This window comes from Crocuta crocuta, unplaced genomic scaffold, assembly GCF_008692635.1.
Source record: "Crocuta crocuta isolate KB4526 unplaced genomic scaffold, BGI_CrCroc_1.0 scaffold448, whole genome shotgun sequence".
NCBI lineage: Eukaryota > Metazoa > Chordata > Mammalia > Carnivora > Hyaenidae > Crocuta > Crocuta crocuta.
Genome location: NW_027532411.1, coordinates 3,275,069 through 3,298,155, shown reverse-complemented (window position 1 = coordinate 3,298,155; position 23,087 = coordinate 3,275,069). Strand labels below are relative to the sequence as shown.

Below are 23,087 nucleotides of genomic sequence, written 5' to 3'. Positions count from 1 at the left end.
AAACCAGTTTTAAAATGTTGTCATCACTCTAGGGCCCCTCAGACTCCTTCCTTCCCACTCCTGTGTCTGTTTACGGTCAATTCCCAGAGCACCCCCAGCAACTGCTGATCTGCTTTAGTCTCTATAGATTGCCTCCTGGGCTTTCTGTAGAAAGAATTATATGATGTGTAATCTTTAGTTTCTGGATTCCCTCAGTTAGTATAGCGGTCTTGAGGCTCCTCCATGTTGTAGTGTATATGAGGAGGTCCATTCTTTTTATTACTCAAGAGTATTCCAGTGTGTGATTATACCACATTTTGTTTACACATTTTCATGTTGATGGACATTTGGATCTAGTCTGAGGTTTCTGTGTTATAATAGCACTGTGAACATTCACTTAAGTTTTGTGTATTATATTTTCTTTTTTCTTGGGTAGATACCTAAGTGTGAAATTGCTGCCTCAAATGGTAGCTTTTAAATTTTTTTTAATTTTTAAAAATTTTTTATTTTAGGGAGACAGAGTATGGGCACACGAGCAGGGGAGAGGGGTAGGTGATGGGGGAGAGAGAGAGAGAGAGAAAGAAAGAGACAGAGAGAAAGAGAGAGAGAATCTTAAGCAGGCACCATACTCAGATAGAGGGCTCAATCCCACGATCCTGGGATTATGATCTGAGTCAAAATCAAGAGTCAGAGGCTCAACCAACCGAGCCACATGGGTGCCCCTCATATGGTAACTTTTTAAGAGACTGAGAACCTGTCTTCCAAAGCGATTGCACCATTTTACCTCCTATCAGCAATGTGCGTAAGTTCCAGTTTCTCCACACCCTCCTCAACACTTACTTTTGTCTCTTTTTTATTATAGCCATTGTTGTTTTCATTTGCATTTCCCTAATGTCTAATGATGTTGAGCATCCTTTCAGGTACTTATGAGCCCTTCGTATATCTTCTCTAGTGAAAAAGTCGATTCAAATATTGTGCCTATGGGTTAAATGGATTGTCCGTCTTATTATTAAAAGAGTTTTTATATATTCCGGACAAAAGTCCTTTATGAAATATATGTTTTGAAAAATGTTTTGCAAACCAGTCTGTAGCTTGTCCTTTCATTTGATTAATGGTGTTTTTTGAGCCCCTGTGACCATGGATGGTGACAGTATCGGTTCACTCAGAATGTACAGGTGCCTCACTTATCTACAATTAGTTCATTTGACTACAACGGATGACTAGGAAACCAATTTCAATGAAAACTTCTGAACTTTTACAAAGCACCAAGATCTGCATCTGGAGAAACCAGCTCTGGCCCAGCTTCTGGCTCACAGGATGGCCCAGGACAGAGGCAGCAAAATCCCTAAGGGCTGGGATAGCAGTGCAGGAGAATTAACATCTTCCATTCCCAAACATTGAATGATTCTCCATTCGTTTGCATCTTCTTTAATTTTTGTCGCCAATGTTTCATAATTTTCAGTGTACAACTTATTCCTAAGTATTTTATTCTTCGTGATGCGACTGTGAATGAACCTGTTTTCTAAATCTCATTTTCAGATTGCTCATTGTCAGTATATAAAATTACAATTGATTTTTACAAATCGATCTTGTATTCTGTGACCTTGATGAACTCACTTATTATTTCCAGTAGTTTTTTTCTAGAAGTCTCTCCAAGACTTTATACATATAAGTATGACATTTTTTTTTGGCATTGTGTGTTTATGTGATAAAATTCATAGTGACCTGAAATTAAACAAATTTGAAAGCACTCAAAATTGTTCCAATTATATTACAGTGTTGCATATGCTTCAAGGGCAGAGTGACAGAGGTGTCACTGGGTCACGCTGGGAATCACAGGTCATCTGCAGCCTGTCTTGCCTCTTCCACATTCTTATGAGACAGCCTTTTAGTTGGGCATTTGGCCAAAATGTGCCTATAACTATAGGATAGCGTCAGAGGGGGGAAATTATTGAGAACCACTGCCTTTAGAAGATTGTTTGACCTAAGACATGTCCTTCAGGAAGATTCTAGGGAGTCAGATATGGTCTTCAGGAGCAGGAGCAGCACTGGAAAAACAATATAGAAGGCAATGCATTTTGATACACTCATATGAAAAGTATAAATATGTAAGAGGATCTTCCCTACATCACAGAGGGTATAGATAATGGTACAAAATTGGCATTTTGAGTCCTGCACAGAGGATACAATTCAAAGAACTAGATAAAGTTAGTGAAAAAAGAGTTGTGATAATGAGTAACTTATTGCCATAAAAGTCACAAAATCCTGATATCGTAATAGAATTGAATCCCAACATATTGAGTTAGCATGTGTAAAGCACTTAGCAGAGTGTGGTTGATAATAAATGTTCAATAAATAGATGGTAGCTGTGTATAATACTACTCTTACTTTTGCCACTAAGATGAGAGACATTCTGTGACTGTGGATAGTCAGTATTTCTAATGCTAAGAGCAGTTTCCTGCTCAATTTGATGGTCATTTCAAAGACCACTGTCATGGGTCTCTGGAAGTAGATAAGGCAGTTCAGGATAGATGTGGGCTTTAGAGGAAAAGGTTAACACCAACACCCATGGCACCACCCATGGAAATCAAAACTACACACTGCTTTTCCCATGGTCATTGTGGCATTATTCACAGCAGCCAAAATACAGAAACAACTAAGTGTCCATCATGTATATGAAGACACATATGTGTATGTACATATGCACACACACACTCACACACACAACGGAATATTATTGAGCCATGAGAAAGAAGGAATTTCTGCTATTTGTGACAATAGGGATGGACTTTGGGGGCATTATGCTAAGAGAAATAAGCCAGAGAAGGATAAGCACTGAATGGTAATCAACTACATAGGGAATCTGAAAAAGCTAAGCTCATAGGAACAGAGAGTGGAGTGGTAGTTACCAGGGGCTGGAGAACAGTGGGAAATTGAGGAGATGTTGTTCAAAGGGCACAAACTTCCAGTTATAAGACAAATACATTCTGGAGATCTAAAGTACAGAATGGCGACTATAGCTACTAATGCTGTATTATAAACTTGAAAGTTACTATGAGAGCGGATACGAAGTGTTCTTACCACACACACAAATGGTAATTATGTGATGTGATGGAGGTGTTAGCTAACACTATTGCAGTAATCACTTTGCAGTTTATAAGTATATCAAATCAACACATTGTACGTCAAACTTACATAATGTTATATATCAATTACAGCCCAATAAAGCTGGGAAAAAAGGACAACAAAGTGCTTGTAGAGAGACTAGTGAATAAATGTGTGCATCTGTACATATGAGTGTTTATATTCAGAAAATCTATGTCAAGCTTATTCGTAATCATATTTAATTGCATCTTTAATTTCTAAATTGCTAGATTAAGAAACCCTAGCTCCCTTCTCATTGATACTGCAATTGCTGACAAAAAGGAGCTGTGTGGCCAGAGACTGGAGCCTGAAGGGGCAGTTTCAGAACAAGAGACCTCCCCTTCCCTTCCCCACCTTCCCTCTCCTTGCCTCCTTTCCTCTCCCCTGCTCCAGCTAGGGGCACAGCCTTCTAACCCTGGAGGTTGCAGTATCACTGATTTAGGAAGAGAGGTTCTTTTGGCTACATTGAGTTCATCTTGCTACAACATACAACCCAGAAACCAAGTTCAACTTGGTTGGAAGAATTTTGGACCCTACAAAGCATGGGGATCCACATCTGGAGGTGCCACCTGTGACTTGCCCAGCCCTTGCTCTCCAAGTAACTGAAAGCCAAAGCCTGCCTCACAGGAGAGCCCTGGGCCGGGGCCCTCAGAAGTGGCCTGAATGCAGTAAGGTAGCAAGAATGCTCAGGTGGCCTGCCCCTTCAGGAGAAATTGGCATTGTGGGGGCTTCCTGGTCACAAGGCATTCTCTGCCCATCTCAGCCTCTCTGCTCCTAAGCAGACAGACAATCCTGCAGTCAGCAAAGAGTGAAGACCAGGTTGCTAAAAGAAGCAGGGAGCCAGCACATTGATTTCATCTGTGTGATGCCTGGCACATAGGGCTGCTGCGTCAGGAAATGATGCACTGAATGGAATGAACATCCTAGACTCAACTTTGCCATGTAGCAAGTGAAGTCATTTCCCTTCTTTCTCCATTTCTGCTTCTGTGTATTGAATAAGTAATAATTCCTACCTGCAAGGTTGCCTCTAGGATAAAAAAAGGAACATACTCTAGAATGTTCTTTGTGAGGTCCAAAGCACCTCATGAATAGGAACCAAAACTTGACAAGCTGCTTCCATGGTGCTATGTGTCAACTTGGCACAGATACTAATATTTAAGTGGCTAGAAGCATGGACCATTTTCTCACTGACATTCTTTTTTATTTTTTTAATTTTTTAATGTTTTATTTATTTCTAGGAGAGAGAGAGAGAGAGAGAGAGAGACAGTGTGAGCAGGGGAGGGTCAGAGAGAGAGGGAGTCACAGACTCCGAAACAGGCTCCAGGCTCTGAGCTGGCAGTCAGCACAGAGCCCGACGCGGGGCTCGAACCCACGAACCGCGAGATCATGACCTAAGCGAAAGTCGGACGCTTAACCGACTAAGCCACCCAGGCGCCCCAACTCACTGACATTCTTTTAACAAAGATAATTTAAGTTAGAAGGTTATACATATTATTTTAATAGAATTCTATAAAGTTATTTTCATTTGATTGAAATGGATATGGTCACAAACTTTTTTTTTTTTTTTCCCTGAATGGGTCCCTGTACAAAACTACATTGTTTATCATGGCTCTAATTGGTTCCCTTGTTTCAGCCTGACAGTCTCTCAGATTCATCCTTCACACCACTGCCAGCCTGCTGCAGCTCAAAGACAAATCTGGGGTTGATTCCTCTTTTTCCCTAAAGACCCATATCCAGTCAGTCAAGTCTTATGGATTCTGCTTCCTTAATATCTCTCAAATTCATCCATTTCTCTCCAACCCACCTGACATGCCTCCATTTTAAGTCACTATCATTTCTCACTGGAAACTAATGAACTAGGAGCCCACATGGTCACTCGTAGGGGCCCCCTGTGTGGCTTTTATCTCGATTCGTTTCTCCACGTTGCAGCCAGAATGATCTTCCTGAAGTGCAAATGTTATGATGTAACTACCTGCTGGGACCTGTGATTGTCAGGATCATCAGGATAAAACCCCCAGCTGCTGGACCAGGTGTCCCTGCTCTTTCAGGCTCAGGTTCATGGCCTTGCTCCGCTCCTTTGCCTGACCTTGCACCACCACTCATGCCGCACTTTTTCCTCCGGCCATTCCTAGCTACATAAGGCCCCCTGTGCCAAGTTCTCACTCTGGGAGGATGCCTTCTGTTATGGCTCCCATACCCACGGCCTTCACATGCCCTGTCTCTTCATCGTCCTCACCTCCTTTGGGGATCCTCCTCAGGACCCCTAGGATGGGGCTAGGTGCTCTTGCTCTGCATCTTCACACCACTTACTGCCTTTTTGACTTTCCTATTTGCACTTTTACTTATCTATTTGCTGCTCTGGCTCATCAACTACACCATCAACTCCCTGAGAGCATGAATGGATCTTTGTTCCTGGTATATCCCAGTAGTGGATGTTGTATTCTTGCACAGATTTCTTCCCATCTCCTGGCTCCTGGGGATACTGATAACTGATGGCTCAAAGCCAAGTCCTTTGCCAGGCATTGCCCCAGGCTGCAAAGAACTTCCTTCCCTGCAGCCACAGGCCACTCTGAGGGACACTGGGCCACCAACTACCGGGTCACATCGGCACACAAAGGCCTGGCCTCCTTTCCATTTTGAGACAGCTCTAAAGGGGTAGCTCTAGCACTCCTGGTAAGATTGGATGGGGCCTCAGCTGCAAGCCCATGGAGCACCTGCTTCTATCTCTGCCTTGTCCTGCTATCCTCTCTTTCGTCCAGATATCTCTCCTCAAAATATTCCCCAGTAAACCAACTGCACACAATTCACCAGTCTCAGTCTATTCCCAGGGAACCCAGTCAAAAACAGTCCTCATCTCCAGAACAGTTCCTGGCACATAGTAGGTGCTCAAAATGTATCCGGCATATGAACAACCAATGGACAAGTGCCTTTTTAAAGCCAACTCTCAGAGCAGAAAATTTATATCACTCATGTTTCCATCTCTAGCGCCCAACACAGGGCCTGACTACTTACTGGCTTGAATGGTCCTTCCAATGTTCTCTCTTATGGCCAAGGGAGCAGTCTTCTGGAGGCTGATGGCTCCTTTCTTTAGCCATCAGGTCCAAAGCGATACAAGCTAGAAGCATCAAGGGAATGTAACATTACTCTGCAGGAAGAAAAAAATTATGTGGCAAATTACAAAGCAGTTAAAATAACACTGTTTTTCATTATGGTTTAGAGGTACGATGTTCTTCCTGAGAATTAAAATAACTTTATGAAGAGCTATGTGCTGTTCTAACAGATCTAAAGAGGCTTTTTTTTTTTTAAAGGAGTATCTTCAGGAAGACCCCCTAACAGCCCTGCCATGGAGGATACATGCCTACCTGAATGATGCTGGGAGACTTGAAGCATCATGACCCCCTCCTCCTGAACCACTCTGCAGCCCTTTGGGTCATCAGAAGAAAATACTGATTGTCCAAGTAAAAGCTCTAGGATTTTACACTGAACTCAGTGGCTTGGACTTGGGGAAATGTCTTAATAAGGGAAATCACAGTGGGTCCTGGAAGGTCCTAATGGGTAAAGGTTAACATTTTCCAGAACATGAATAGAGTTACAGTGGAGAAATCCAGAAGACAAGACTCTCCAGGACATAGGGGCAAAACCAGGGATCGGGAAGTTAAATTAGAAACTGTAGAGGTATTTAAAGAGGACACATCTGAGAAAGGGTGGACTTCTCAGTCAAAACACACACATTTGGACCCTGGGGAAGTTATATTGAGTACTTGGCTCTATTTTTTTTTTCTTTATAAACATACTTTATTTTTTTAGAGCAGTTTTAGGTTCACAGCAAAATTGGGCTGAGGGTACAGAGAATCCTCACATACGCTCTGTCCCCACACATACATAGCCTCCCCCATTATCAAAATTCTCCACCATAATGTACATTTGCTATGACTGATGAACCTACCCTGATACATTATTATCACCCAAAGTCCCTAGTTTACATTAAGGTTCATTCTTAGTGTTGTATATTCTATTGGTTTGAATAAATCTGTAATAACATTTACCTACTATTATAGTATCATGCAGAGTAGCTTCTATCTCCTAAAAACATCTGTGAGTCAATTCCCTTTAAAATCCCAGTCCTGGGGCACCTGGGTGGCTCAGTTGGTTAAGTGTCCCTCTTGATTTCAGCTTAGGTCATGATCTCATGGTTTGTGAGATTAAGCCCTGTGTACCACTCTACACTGAGTGTAGAGCCTACTTGGGATTCTCTCTCTCTCTCTCTTTCTCTCTCTCTCTCTCCCCTCTCTCAAAATAAATAACTAAACTTAAAAAAATTACCCAGTCCTTCAGCAAAGAAAGTTATGTATGTGTATACATGTATCCACATAGCTTGATACTCTAAAGTGGTGATTCTGAGGAGGCAGAGGGTTGGGATCTAGAACAACATTCTATTGAGGAATGCCTTCTGGACTTCCATGTGCTCAGGTGCAGTATCATGAGTAGGGGCCCATCACCAAATGAGATGTGTCAGGGAAGAACCCCAGGGGTAAGAAACAGCTATCAAATGGATAATTCAAGAGAGTTTCATGATGTGAAGCTTGTGCTTGCCCACAACGAACCCAAGAGAGCAAATTTCTTGGGTTACATTCTCTCTCTCCCCAGGAAAATTCACACCTCAACATATCAAAGTCTTCAGGAATTTGTATTAGTGAAGAAAACTGCCTGATTTCTTTTAAGACCACATTCTCCAAAAACTCTCTCTCAGTATCTACTAGTATCAATGGTACCCCATGTGAGGACTGCTGCACAGCCAACTGAAGGTCTTTTTAAAAAAAAAAAAATTAATGTTTATTTATTTTTGAGAGAGAGAAAGAGAGAGACAGAGCATGTACAGTGGAGGGGCAGAGAGAGAGGGAGACACAGAATCTGAAGCAGGGTCCAGGCTCTGAGCTACAAATATAGAGGCCAGTGTGGGCCTCAAACGCACAAACCGTGAGGTCATGACCTGAGCCAGAGTCAGATGCTCAACTGACTGAGCCACCCAGGCACCCCTGAAGGGCTATTTTTTTTTTTTTTTAACAGTAGTGTGGTATAAGCAGAGAGGATATTCTTGGAGAGTTATATGATCAGTTTTTATGTGATCATAAAAACATCTGGAGATGTTGGCCCTGTTAAGACCGTGTTACAATGTGGGGCGCCTGGATGGCTCAGTTGGTTAAGCGTCCGACTTTCACTTAGGTCATGATCTCGTGGTTCGTGGGTTCGAGCCCCGCGTCGGGCTCTGTGCTGACTGCCAGCTCAGAGCCTGGAGCCTGTTTCAGAGTCTGTGACTCCCTCTCTCTCTGACCCTCCCCTGCTCACGCTGTCTCTCTCTCTCTCTCTCTCCTAGAAATAAAACATTAAAAAAAATTAAAAAAAAAAGACCGTGTTACAATGCTTCCATCCCAGTCTTATCGGGTGTAGAATGAGGACAGTGGCTAAGGGACAGAAAAAGGAGGGTCAAGAGTGTCATTGTTGAGGACAAATTGAGCAGACCCTGTCGCTAACTTCTATGAGAATGGGATCCAAGAAGAAGGAGGACTCTTGTAATCATTAAAACTTTAGGGCAGGAAATGAGCTTTAAGATCATCTACTTTGGTCTTCAAACTTGTATTCAGCCTTTGGACCTCCAAACATCCAACTTTCTAGCAGAAACCTAAAAAGCAGACCAGAAGAAAGCAGAGGCTGTTGGCATGTTTTACCAAGTAATGGAGAAAGGAAGAGTGTGGGGGAGGAATTCCCATGCTTCCTGCTGTGAAATTTTGGCTGGGAATTTTTAGAACATTTTAGATCTGAGAGAAGTGCCTCAAGATACAGACCTCACAATTCAAGTATCATTTTCTCCTGCTCTCAAAATATTCCTGGATAACAGGTTTCAGAGGCAGGAATATTTCACATAAATAATTTTAGAGGTCTTGATTTATGACAAGACCCATCCTTTGGTAGTTAAAGGCTGCATCCTGGAGCTGACAGAGACCAGATCTAGGCTCTGTCACACTCCTCCACATGTTAACATCCAACAAATTGCCCAACTTGTCTGTGCACACTTCAGTTTTTCCATCTAAAAATTGAGATAATGATAATGTCCATTTCCCAAGGATATTGTGAAGATGGAATGAGTTTTTCTATCAAAAATGCTTAGCACAGCACCGGACACAAAGCAAACAACAAATTTAGCTTGTTATTTAATTAATTATATAATAATTATCTCCTTACTTAAGATGGCCACTGCACACAAACTATTGTGCTAGCGACTAGAGAGATGGAGTGGAACCAGGTACTTTTAAAGCCTTCAAATACTAACTGCGTTCACTTATTCAATAGTTATTTTTTCTAAGAATTTTACTTATGCTATCTCCTGCGGTGAATTAAAATATTCTTAGACAAATTCTTAGACACTCCTTTCAAAAAATAGAGCCTGATTCTCCTCCCTTTGAGTGAAGGTTGGACCAAGTGGCTTCCTTCTAGCAAGTAGAATAGGCAAGAGGGATGATCTGTGACTTCCAAGACCAGATCACAAAAGGCATGTGACCTCTCCTGGCTTTCTTGGATGACTCTGTGGGGAAGTCAGCTGTCATTTGTGAGGAAAAACCCAGCAGTCTTGTGAAGACATCTACATTGTAGGCACTGAGGCCTCCTGCCAAGAGCCAGCACGAACTTGCCAATTATGTGAGGGAGACACCATGGAAGCAAGTCCTCCACCCCCAGTCAAGCCTTTGGATGATGGCAGCCCTGGCCACCATCTTGACTGCAACCTCATGAGAAACACTGTGCTGGAAATCATCGAGATAAGTTGCTCTCAGATTCCTGGAACCACAGAATTCTATGAGCTGACAAATTATTTTAAGTCACTAAATTTGGGGTTAGTTAATTTGTTAGATAGATCCTCAAAAAGTCTCTGACACAGATAAATTGTTCTCCACTTTATAGATGAGCAAGTCAAGGGCAGAGATGTGACTTTGCTTCAATTCACCCAGCTGGTATGTGTTGAGAAGCAGACTTCAAACTCAGATCTATAGTTTCCAGGGTATTACTACTCCATCACTGTGCTTCAGGGGCAAAGTCAACAATACATACAGCACATGTAAGGCAGCAGCATAAGGAAATGGGCCTCAGAGAGGCTTCGTGGTCGGGTTTGTTTTCTTCCTGAGACTAGCCCAGGGGTTGGGAAAGGAGGACCCACTCCCACCTCCCACCCACATCAATCCAAGAGTCCATACAACCCAAGAAGAGTTGTATGAGGAGTGCAGAGAGACCTTAACAAATACACACTGCATTGCTATGCCATTAGCATTTAAAACCATGGGGAAAAATTAGCTGATAATATCCCCTGTGCTCATAAGATTTACATTTCGAGCCCTTAGGATTCCCGAACAAAATCAGACCTCACGGAAATAACTTTCACATGCCACATGCTTCTCTAACAGTTATCATGGGCTGGAAAAAGCAAGGAGAAGGCAAATCTGGGGCTTCTCTATGCTAATGCTCGCCTTATCTCACAAGGCACATCTTGGGTGCGCTACATCCTTTCTCTCGCAGGTGCAATCTAAATCATCTACCATGTCTCATTTTTCTTTAACTTCTTTGAGTTTGGCAGACATTAGGATTGAGCCCTAGATCATGCCTTCAGGTTTATGAGGACAGTAATCTGTCATCGGCACCTGCAGTGCTTTTATCGGGCCCCGGCTGCACAAATTCCCCTGACTCTGACTTTCTGACAACTGATGGACTTTTCTCCTCTCTAACCACGAAGGCTCAACTCCATTCTTTTCTTTTTGAGACAACACAATATGCTGTTTTTTCTGCCTCTGGGAAAATAAGAAAGCATAGAGCATGCTTCTGAAAAGAAAGGCTGCAGGAGTTTTATCCATATTTCTTGCCGCCCTTCAAGGAAAGAGGCATCAGGGTTGGGGGGAGGGCACTTCTTTGAGCCCACACCTGATATCAGTGTATCCTCCTCCATGTTTTGACTTTAGAAGTCTGCCTCTCACCACATACCAGCTGGGTAAATTAAACAAAGTCATGTCCCTGCCCTTGATTTGCTCATCTATAAAATGGAGAACAATTTATCTGTGTCAGGGGCTTTTTGAGGATCAGTTTTCTATTTAACAAATTAACCCCCCAAATTTAGCCACTCGCCAAAACTGCATATAGCAGAGACAGAATATGTGCAAAAATAGAAAGGCAGCATAGTACGGGAGTCCAGCACATGGCCTTCAGAGCCAGAATGTCTGCACATTTTTAAAGTACTTAGAATTTCTGGCAAATTGTAACCACTCCATAATGTTTGATTCGTGTAGGTAGGTTAAATTTATTGAACAAACTCCCATTTCTTTGGAGACCTACCTCTAAGATGGGAATTTTAATTTCCTCATTTAATCCTCAAAAAACCAAAGAGCATATTAAGGTATTAGAGTCCAAAAGAAAAAGTCTGGAACAGCCTATCCACCCCCCACATTCAGAATGAGGAATTTATTTCAAAGGCAGAATGTTTTCAATATACAAACATCTGCATAAAGTTTTCTCCTTGTAGTCTTTCATTTATGTTCTCTAAGTTTGGTGTGCTAGCGAATTACTTGATAGGACTGTATACATAAAATTCCATGCCCTATTTCAAGGAACAGTGTAAGGTATTTTTAAGAACAAAGTTGCCCATTCCTGATTTTTACTCTGTTTTTACTTGAGAATCTAACCCTATCTAAGTGCTGACTCTCTTTGTTAAATTCAGTTGTGCATTAGATGGGACCCCACTAGTAAACTGACTTCCAATGTGTCACGCCTGAAATGCTGTACCAAACTGTGGCATGTTTTCTTTCTCACCCCTGCACATACTTTCTTCTCCAGAACTGGCTGAAGACAGAAGTGTGGAGTCAGCAGTCAGTCTTTCGTAATAATCATTTCCGCAAGTGCACTGAACACTGTGCACAGCACCTTGACTACGTTCTTTTCATGGATTCTCCCCAGTGTAGCTCATGCTGCAGATTCCGGAACAAGCTCTGAGGACTCCTCCCAGCTTTCCCACACCCACAGGAAATGAAAATTCAGCGATGACTTTTGGGTATAGGAACAGTGCTTTGTCAAAGCCTCTGATCCATGAAGCAAGGAGGACCTGGAGTCCTTAGAATTATATTCTTATTACTTATATTCTTATATTCTTATTACTCAAGCGATTAGTTAAACCCACTCTACTTCCAACACCTGCTTTCTTATGAGTAATTACTTTCACCATCACTTATTCCAACAACGCTATATACTCAGAAACACACCCATATGGACACCCAACTGGGATTGGGTCCTACCTCTCACTCCTTGTTAACAACAATGGCCAATATTACCTTTTTGCAAAGCCTAGCTTCTACTGCCTGCTATGGTAGGTGGTTCTCCAACTCTAGCATGAATTAAAGTCACCTGAAGAATCTGTCACACCACAGATTGCTGGGTCCTACCCCACTAGTTTCTGATTCCATAGGTCTGTGTTGGGGCCCAAGACTTTGAACTTTTAACCACCTCCCAGCTGATGTTCTTTCTGTGGGTCCTGGGCCCAGACTTTGAGAACAGCTGCTCTAGTTTATAAAAGACAGTACAGGATTTTGGTCTGTTTGTTGTGGGTTGGGTTGAATTGTGTCCCCAAAATAATTGTGTAGAATTCCTAACGCCACATATTTGTGAATGTGACCTTATCTGGGAATAATGTCTTTGCAAAGGCAATCAAATTAAGGAGAGGTAATACTGGGTTAGGGTTGGCCCTGAATCTAATGACTGGTGCTCTTATAAGGAAGAGTGATTTAAAAAGTCAGAGACATACTCGGGAGGAACAAGACCATGTGATGACAGAGGCAAAGATCAGAGTGATGTAGCAACACACCAAGGGATCTAAACACTGCAGCAACACTAGAAACTAGGAAGAAGAGAAGATTCTTCCCTAGAGACTTCAGAGGAAGTATGGTCCTGCCAATACTTTGACTTCAGACGTCTACTCTCCCGGGTGTGAAAGGATACATTTTTGTTGTTTTAAGTCACCCAGCTGGTGGCACTTTGTTATCGCAACCGTAAGAGACTCATACACACCACTGTGGAGATTGAGTAATGTTTCATCCTTCCCCTCATCTGCATCTCTGCCACGGCTTCCTCATGGGCAAAGTATATTTCCTCATGCCTTGACGATGAGATTGGCCATGTGACTTATATTGACAAATGACAAGGGGGAAGAAGTGAATATGCCCCAGCTCTGAGTCTTGATGCTTCTTTTTGCCCTCTTGTTCCTCTGCCATTACGATGAGAATGGCTGTCCCTCAGGTGGCCACTGACCCTTCAGTCTGAGGCAGGTCTACCCCAATCTACCCCACCTATACAGCAAGAAGTGCAGCTGCCCCAGCCTCCTCACATGGCAACCAAGCCAAGCCTAAAGCAACAGGAGTCTTCCAAACTCCCCCACCCTGTTAAAAAAAAAAGAAAAAAAAAAAAAGCCTTTGCCTGGACCTGGGTTCTAGACATTGTTCTACCATGGTGCAGCCTGGCCATGCTTTTTCTCTGCCCCAACTGTGAAATGAGAAGGCTCAGATTAACTTGTCTCTAAGTCATTTTTGAATTGATCCCAGGTGTAGAAATATCTACTTCTACCAGCGTGGAACATTAAAACAAACAAAAACAAAATATTAACTTGAAGCTTCATTGGGGAAAATGTAGACCTAATCATGATCAAGTAGTTTATTCATGTACTCCTTCAATCAGTCACCATTTATAAATACCTGCTATGTGTATTAAGTACGTGTTACATGGCAAACACTCTACTAGTGGCCAAAACATAGAAGGCAAGCAAAACCAGAGTCCATGCCTGTCCTCATGGAGTCAGGGGAAGCACTTATGTTATTTAAATGAAACCCATGTCTGACTCCTCCAGCAGGGTAGCAGAGGGGATGGAGAGGAAGCCCACATTCAAGAGATATGTTGCAAGATGCCATGACAAGACTCAGTGAGAAGTCAATGGAACATGTGATAGAGGGGAATGCCAAATATCTCTCCTTAACCAGGCATTTTGGTCTCTTCCTCTTTAACAAGAGTGCTCAATAGCAGCTTCCAATTAGAATCTCCTGAAGTACTTAAAAAACTTGAGAAATAAAAAAAATGCTGGGGATGAGAGTCCTACCTCCAGAGATTCTGATTTCCTTTACAGCATTAAAATCATTTTTTAAAAACTGTCCCCACCCACAAAAACAGGTCCCATATAACTCTCTGCTGAGTCCAGGATGCACCCTGTATTAGTTCCTATTGCTGTGTAACAAACTAAACAGATTAACAAACAGAAAGTAAGCACATTTAGGGGTGCTCAGTTGGTTAAGTGTCCAACTCTTGGTTTTGGCCCAGGTCATGATCTTGAGGTGCAGCCCCGCACTGGGCTCCATGCTGACAGTGTGGAGCCTGCTTGGGATTCTCATGCCCCCTTTCTCTCTGCCCCTCTCCTACTTACTCTCTCCATCTTTCTTTCAAAAAAGAAAAATTAAAAAAAAAAAAAGAAAAGAAGTACATTTAGCACCTTAAGACCATATTGATTTACTAGCTCACAGTTCTGTTGCTAAGAGGGATGTGTGGGCTCACTTGTGTTCTATGTTCAGGTTTTACAAGGCCTAAGTCAAAGTGTTAGGTGGGTTGAAGACTTATCTGAAGTCTCTGGGGAAAAATCCATTTCTATACTCATTCAAGTTGTTAGCAGAATCCAGAATCCTTGCCGCTGTCTGCCAGGGACCACTTGTATTCCTACTTACACACCTCTCTCTTGAAAGGAGTAACCTGTGTGTTGAATCTTCTCTATGCCTAGAATCTCTTTGAGTTCCTCTTCTGCCTTCCTCTTTTGCTACCAGTAGGAGAAAATGCTTTCTTGATTGATTATATTAGGCCCAGCTGGATAGTCTTCTGCTTTTAAAGTCAACTGCGCCTTTTAACATAACACAATCACAGGAGGAATGACTCATTACATACATGAGGTCAGGGGATAATGATATGGAATCCTGAGAGTCATTTCTAGAAATTCAGCCTGCCATATATTATAAGCATCTAGACAAGTGCCTGGCACTTAGTAGGTCCTCAAAACCTAACTTATTAAATGGAAGGGCATCAACTGCCACATTACTGTGACAAAGAAAGAGAAGGCATAGAAAATCAGAGAGTGGTTGACGGATGGGTCATTTATCATGTTTAACTGAATCTACATATATTACCTCTTATAAATTTTCATTGGAATATCTCTCACACACATATACACTTCCACAAATCAGATACATATGGTTTAATACCTTTTCACAAACATGATACGTATGTGTAGACAGCAGGAAGCTCAAGAATCACCATATCCCAGCATCCCAGATGCCCTCATGGGCCTTCCAGTTTCTAACCATTCTCTGCTCTTATACTCCCCACTTCATACACATAGGGGAACCACTATTCTGACTTCTAATGCCATAGATTTATTTTGTCCAGTTTTTGAATTTTATATAAAATGGAATCACATAATATGTATCTCTTTTTTAACATCTGGCTTTTTTTTAACATCCTGCCTGTGTGTTGTGGTAGGCAGGCTCTAAGATGACTCCCAATGATCCAACCTCCTGATATTTACAACTTCCCCTTGAGTAACTTATATCTAACCAATAAAGCATGAAACATTGAAGGGATGGGACTTCTATGATTAGGTAAAAAAAAAAAAAAGGTTGTGACATCCATCTTGCTAGCAAACTCTATTTTGCTTTCTTAGCTTGTGTGTTTCCATGAAGCAGACTGCCATGTTGGAAAGGCTCTTGTGGCAAAGTACTGAGGATGGCCTCTGGCCAACAGCCAGCAAAGAACTAAGGCCTTCCACCCAACAGCCTGTGAGGAAGTGAGTTTTGCAAATGACCATGTGAACTTGGAAGCTTATCCTTCCCAAGGTGAGCCTTCAGATGACTTTGGCCCAGCCAACACCTTGACTGCAGTCTATAAAAGACCATGAAATGGGGCACCTGGGTGGCTCAGTTGGTTAAGTGTCTGACTCTTGGTTTTAGCTCAGGTTATGATCTCACAGTTTATGGGTTCAGGCCCTGCATTGGGCTCTGCACTGACAGTGCAGAGATTACCTGGGATTTCGCTCTCCCTCTCTTTCTGCCTCTCCCTGGCTTGCATGTGTGTGCTCTCTCTCTCTCTCTTCCTCCCTGTCTCTCAAAAAATTAAAACAAAAAACAAAAAACCATGAAGCAGAAATCCCAGATTAGCTGTGCCCAAATCTCTTTCCCACAGATGTTGAGATAACAAAACGGTGTTACTTTAAGCCACTGAATTTTGGGGGGATTTGTTACCAGCAATAGATACCTAATGCACATGGTTTATCTTTGTTGTTTTATGCAGTTGTAATTCATTCATTTCCATTACTTTATTGTAGGATTTGGTAAAACTTTTTTCTGTAAGGGACAGATAGGAAATATTTTAGGTTTAACAGGCCAAAAAGCAAAAACGAAGTGATTATGTAGGTACTCCTACATAATTTTCACAAGTCACAACATATTCTTTTCCCCCCAACCATTTAAACACGTGAAAACCAAGCTTAGCTCATGAACAAGACAGAGATAGGCAGCAGGCCATATTTGGTCCGCGGGCCATAGTTTGCTCACCGCAGTACAAGTTGGTCTGTTTATACCACAACTCATTTGTCTCTTGTTGGTTAACATCTGGGCTATTTCCAGTTTGTAGCTCTTACAAATAATATAGCCACAAACATTCCTGTGTATGTCTTTTGGAGATGTGTATGCATATCTGTCTGCTATACACCTACATGTGGAGCTACTGGATCACAGGATAAGCATATATTGAACTTAATAGGCCGAATGGTTTTCCAAAGTGGTTGTGTCAATTCACAAAACACCATCAGTATTTATGATTCCTTACTGCTTCACAGTCTTGCCAAGAGTTGGTATTTTCTGTCTTTTCCTTTTGTCCACTCTAGTGGGAATTGTTTCCCCCTACCCCCCAAGTGATCGACCAGAAATGAAAACCTCAACTTAACTTCTGCATATCCTTCATTAGGTTGAACCATATGATACTGCTCTATTTCTAGGTTAAAAAAAAAAAAAAGAGAGAAAGAAAGAAAGAAAGAAATTCAGTATTGGCTATTTCTTATTGGTTAAACTAATACTTCCTTCACATCTTATTTACATTTATACTAAAAGTGAAACTCAAACAAGAATGCAGATCAATTGAGAAAGATCTTAAATATTTGGGTTGAAGTAAAGTTTTTAAATTAAAAATGGATTTCAGTGAAGCAGGCTCCAGACTCCGAGCTGTCAGCATAGAGCCCGAGGCAGGGCTCGAACTTACAAACCTTGAGATCACGACATGAACCCAAGTTGGACACTCAACCGACTGAGCCACCCAGTGCCCCCAGCGACTTTTACATTTTAGTATCACCCAGATCCTTAAAAGCTTAAAAACAGACCAATGATTTTTCACTTTTACTGCACATAGAATCACCTGTGAGTTTTAAAAACTTAATTGTCCCTATCCAAACACTCAGAAATTCAGATTCTGTGAGATTAACTTGAAGCTTAAAAATGTGTGCTTGGAAAAGACTAGTGCACAGACAAGGTCAAGAACCACTGATATTGCCTGTCCCATGGGCTTTCTTTTTCAAACATTCTAGGGAAAGACTTAATGCTTTGGGGGTGTTACATATATGAAAGGGGAGAGAAGCACCCAGATTTCAGTTTTTTCCATATATTTTTAAGTAATCTCTAACCCAACATGGAGCTCAAACTTACAACCCTGAGATCAAGAGTCACGTGCTCCACCAACTGAACCAGCCAGGTGCCCCTCGTTCCTCCCAGATTTTAACGTGTTTGGTTGCGTATTAAGTTGGAAAAATGATTTTACAGTGAATACTCACTGCGTCTCACTGAAAAGTTCTCTGCCTACCGTACCAAAGATGGAAGCCTTGGGTTTGATTTGCACACAGCTCTATGGACTCAGTTAAAGTATCATCCATGGCATGTTATGGTTACACACAAGTATTTTTAAAGTATTTTAAAGACACGGGGAGGGGGAAAAAAAGAGAAAGGAAAAAAAATATGTGCACCCAGACACAGCCATATTACCAGATAGCAGGACTAGGCACATACTCCCTGGCCAGAAAAGCAGGTGTGCATTGTACACCCTCAGGAACAAAATTATTAAAAAACAAAACACAACAAAACAACATGACCAAGACAGACAAAATCTAACTAGTCATCTTTTGGGAAGAATCAAATCTTTATACTTCCTTCGAGTTATTTTCCACAGTGGTTTTTAGACAGAGATAGAGATATATCTAACCTCATGGAACCATTCCAATTTCCAAGCTGAAGACCTATAAGAGTCTCACTGCAGTCCTGAATCAGATTTTTCCCCCAAGACCATTCCCTTATCTCTAGCAGCCATAACCGCATCTACATTTCCACATGCAGGGAGGGGGGGAAATAAAAAGCCTTCGGAACGTCATTTTTATCAGTATTTACCAGCTCTGGAATTCTATTGCCCTCCGCGTGATTCTTTCTCCTGTCTGCTTATAGCAACCCAACGCCTGGAGTTAGGACACAGGGTCAGAAGTTGAAAGGACACTAATTCTCGAGCGCTGTTGATTTTTAGGCCCCATCACAGACGGCCAACTGGCTCCCAGGCCAAACAAGCTGCAAGCTTGCTAGTTGGGAAGCAAGGCAGAGTTCCTTCATCTGACATCTCAGGTGGGATTCTGGTTCCTAGATTTGGTTCTCAATAACCCCTTGAGGCTGATGCCTGTTTAGGATTTTTAAGCCACCCCCCACCCCCATTTGAAGTGTTGATCCACCTGCGCCACTTGGATCACACGACGGCTATATCACCTGGCGGGAATCTCCAGAACCCCACGTATTCCAGGGCGCAGAGGAACAAGTTTGAACCGCACTCCGGGCAGCGGCTCTCTGGCCCAGGCGGGAACCACGGCCAGGCAGGGGCTCTGCCCTCCTCACTAAACGGCTGGCCAAGCACGCCGACGAACTAGCCCAGAGGATCCCCCCACAGACCCTACTGGCTCCTGGCCTCCGCGCGACCCTGCCTGCCAGGTGCTTACCCACTTCCAATTGTCAGCGAGGAGCTCAATCTCGGGTCTCTATTCAGCGCCGAACGAAACCCAGCGCACGGCATCTTGGGAAGTGTAGTCCTCGCTACGTCCGGGGGTCGCTGGCTCTGCCCGCGAGACGCCCCCCAGGAGAGATTCTTCTGCCTGGGCCGGCTGAGACCCGAGCTGCCGTCTGAGTGTGGAGACGCAGCAGTCCCCCGCGGAGGATTCGGGGTGCTCTCCCGGGTCGGAGGGAAGTAAGAGAACTACACTTCCCGGGCCGCCCTGCGCGGAGCCGAGCCGGCAGCCTCGCTTTGCGTGACCGCGGCAGGTTGGTCCTGGAGCAGATGAGCGCAGAATATTTAGGCGAAAGCGCGAGGAGGGGGGAGCGCGGGGCAGGAGGAGTACCTCGGCTGAGAAAATTATGCATGCGTTAGGGAAGCTCTAGGAGAATGGCTGTGGAAGGTAAGGGACGCTTGGGCATTTTAAGCTCCCTCTTAACCCGCGCACCCCAATACACACATCCCTTGTTGAATCGCGGGGAACGTGGGGAGGAGAGGAAAGAGGGTGGTGGCGAGCGGGCCCTTTCCTCCTACACCTCCTGGCACTCACCTGAGCGTCGGAAGGCGAATAGGCGCTTTCTTCAGTTGCTTTGGAAAGACATGTAGGTGCGCAGGACTTTGGGATTGGAGGCAAACCGTACCCCTGCTGCGAAACGATGTGTTGGAAGTGGGAAAGCCGGAGAGACAGGCGTGAGGTCTCGGCTCCGAGGTGTCCCTTTCGCTGTCCCCTGTCACCGGGGCCGGCCGGGTGGCCACGGGACTGGGAATGCTCGTTCTGCCCCCCACACGTGGGAGAGGACCCCCGGCCGGGTGCGTCATCGGGAAGCATGGACTTCGATTGGGTCCAGGGCCCCTATCGTGCGCACCCGGCAGCCGTGGCAGCAGATGTACCCAGAGGGTGGAGGTGCCTCTCCACCTGTCTGTTTTTACGACCATCCCGGGGGTTAGCAAAGTTTACAAGAAAGAAATGGAATCAGGCAGGAATAAAAAAGAACAGCCAGCCTCTTCCGTTTGGGTGAATCTTTTTCTTTGAAGATCACCTTCCTCTTTTCTAGCATGATTTTGGCCTTTCGGCTTTGCAGTTTGGGCTCTACGATAGGGTCTCCCCTGAACCTCTCGGTAGAAAGCGAGGGACAGGAGGTTTCCCGAGGTTTCACTTCAGAATCTCTTCCCGTGGGACACACGACTTTTTGTGTAGGGTAGTTAATGGGGAAATATACATGCACCAGATGTGTTCGTGATGTCAAATTAGAGGTCAAAGTGTGCCTGAATGATACAAATGCAATTATCATGGGACTGAAGTTACCTGCAGAGTTATGGTTCCTGAGTGTGGCTCAGGTAAGAGGGGAACTGGGGCAGGGAAAGGAGGGCATGGCGGCCAGCCACATCTGGCTCCTTGCCAAGGGGAAATGAGCCCGTTCTGTGTCACTAGAAGCGAGAGGGAGCCACAGGGCCCTGCTTCCCTCGCCCCTTCCTGCCCCAGGAGAGAACAATTGAACTACTCTGACTCCTGTTCTCATTATAATTATTTAACCACCTGAAGTAGCGTCAACCCAGTTTCTGGGCTCAATACCTTAACTCAAAAACCTATTGCCTTTGGGCTGAGGTTCAGAGCTCCCCAGTTGGCTACTTTTAGTTACCTATTTATTAATATACTCACGTATATGGTTTCTATATTACATATTATAACATACATGGTTTGGAAAAAATAAACAGCGAAAGAAGTTTCTAAGCTTCCTGTGCAAATATACTAATAAGGTGAGAACCTGGCTTTCTGCCTTGTTACAGTTGATGATAAGTGAAACAAGGCTTCATATGAGTGGAAAAAAAAGCTAAAAGAAGATAAGGCTCATCCTGAGCTTCAGGTCAAGGGTAAGTTGACCTGCTGGCACCCCTTTTGCCTCACCCTTCAGATGACCTGGATTATCCTCTTTTCACTCTTCTGTGTTTCCAAGTGAGAGACACTCCCACTGGTTGCCAGTCCACAGTGCATTAGAAAAGAATTTCCTGTTCACTGTAAGAAGTATAAAATTAGTCATATTTCTTGTCTGATGGGTTATTATACCAGCAGAAGCAGACCTTGCAAAAACAAGAGCTTTGGAATGAAGTACATGTGGACTGCAGAGGCTTATTCTTATTTATTTATTTGTAGAGATTTATTGGTTCAAGGGCTTGTCTAGTAAACAGGAGATCCTGAGTTTGAATCACAATGAGGTCTCAACCTGAGGAATGAAGGAAGTAGTTTCAAGTTGGGCTGCAAATAGGATTCCTAGCTCAGTTTCTGGAAAGGCTGTTTGCCCAGCCTAGACTGGGCTCTTCCTGGCTGTTCTCACCTGATCTTTCAAGGCTCAGGGAAAACTTCACTCGCTTTGTGAACCTGCCTTCCCAGCTCTCTGCCCTAGTCTATGGGAGATGCCTTCTGCACTAAGTTTCCCTAGTACCTGTGCTTACACCTATTTTAACTTTTCCAAACTTAACCTCTCACTAGAGTATAACTGACTAACCCCTTGAGTGTTGGACCTTGTACTCCCAGCCAATAGCACAGTACCGGACCCATAGTACGTACTCAGTAAATGCTTCTGGAATGTATGGGAAATAAATTCATGGCCACTTCTATAACTGACTCATAAGTGTGCATGGGGCTTTCCTAGGAGCCCAAGTGCCATAAAATCAGGGACTTTCTGAAAGATTTAAGGGTATGAGAGACTCTTAAAGGAAGTACCCCTCTCTTCAGTTTTTTGTCCTGATGCTCAAAGAATCTTTTAGATTCTTTTTTAGAGCAGTAGTTCTCATCTGAGGAGAAATGGTCTTCCTAGCACATGACTAGGATATACTGGGGCTGCTATTGTTTTTTGTCCATAGGCCGGGGCTGCTGTATGTCTCTCGGTGCATGGCCATCCCATATAAAGTTCACAACCCTAAACTAGGTAGCAACCAGTGTCCCTAAGCTTGTTGAGAAACACTGATTGTGAGAAGAAGGAATTTTGCCAGAGGAACTGGAATAGAAAATACAATATGTGTTACTTAACCTCTGAACTTTAGTTTCCGAATCTGGGAAAAAGGACCCACTACTGTGTGCTTCCCAGCAAAGTGGAGAGGATTTAGTGAAAGGAGAGCTAATAGGAGGGTACTTAGAACATAGGTCCTCAGCAAATGTTTTTGTACTTCTATCCTTTAAAAAAAAAATAAATAAAAGCTTCACTATTTGGCATGTTTTGTATTCTGAATTTTCACTTACACAAGTCTAATTAGCAAAGTAGAAGGTGTTTTGTTTTACCATGTGTAACCTGTTTGCTTAAGTAAGCTTGACCTTGTGTTAAGTGTAAAGTGTTAAAAGTATTAAAAGTGTTAAGAACAGATCGGGAGCTCATTCGCTTTGAACCTGTAGCCTCGAGTTTGAGATGATAAAGAGGTGCCCTATGTTTTATGGCTGCCCTGGGTTATTTTTTCTTCTCTGAATTTAATTACAACATCGTGTGTCTATTCCCTCACCTCATGGCCACCCATGCCTTGCATTTATGGGCAGCTGGGCAGCTTAGAGTTGTGCCTCCCAGCCGTAGAGAACATGGTCTGCATTCAGGTTGGGATTATATTTACAACTATTGTCTTTTAAAAACAGAACAAAACCAAACAATTGTAGTAAATTACCCCCAAAGAGCTGGAAAAACTAGGGCCATTAGGGAGGAGGTAGCATGTGGAAACCACAAAGTAATCCTTTTTCCGTGGACTGACTGTATAGATGATTGTGTCCATGAGGTGATTTTTTTTTTTTTTTTAACAGACGTGGA

General features: G+C 43.2%; 2 protein-coding genes across 13 annotated transcripts in view; one reads left to right on the top strand and one right to left on the bottom strand.

Annotated features, from left to right (window-relative positions):
- Window positions 1-19,475, bottom strand: part of LOC144243797 (uncharacterized) — a 326,374-nt gene extending 306,899 nt beyond the window's left edge. For 9 of the 10 annotated variants that reach the window (XR_013338776.1, XR_013338778.1, XR_013338779.1 and 6 more), the window contains exons 1-2: window positions 19,250-19,475; window positions 6,136-6,268 (exon numbers count right to left, since the gene is read on the bottom strand). Coding sequence is in view for 3 of the 10 variants with exons in the window: in XM_077778943.1 (XP_077635069.1) it covers window positions 6,136-6,248 (113 nt within the window). In the remaining 7 variants the exon portion in view is untranslated. The remainder of the gene's footprint in view (window positions 1-6,135; window positions 6,269-19,249) is intronic. The other variant, XR_013338780.1, reaches the window with a different exon arrangement.
- A 113-nt stretch (window positions 19,476-19,588) lies between these two features.
- SAMD12 (sterile alpha motif domain containing 12) overlaps window positions 19,589-23,087 on the top strand; it is a 383,850-nt gene continuing 380,351 nt past the window's right edge. For 2 of the 3 annotated variants that reach the window (XM_077778942.1, XM_077778940.1), the window contains exon 1: window positions 19,589-19,702. In XM_077778942.1, the coding sequence (XP_077635068.1) occupies window positions 19,690-19,702 (13 nt within the window). In that variant the 5' untranslated portion in view covers window positions 19,589-19,689. The remainder of the gene's footprint in view (window positions 19,703-23,087) is intronic. The other variant, XM_077778939.1, reaches the window with a different exon arrangement.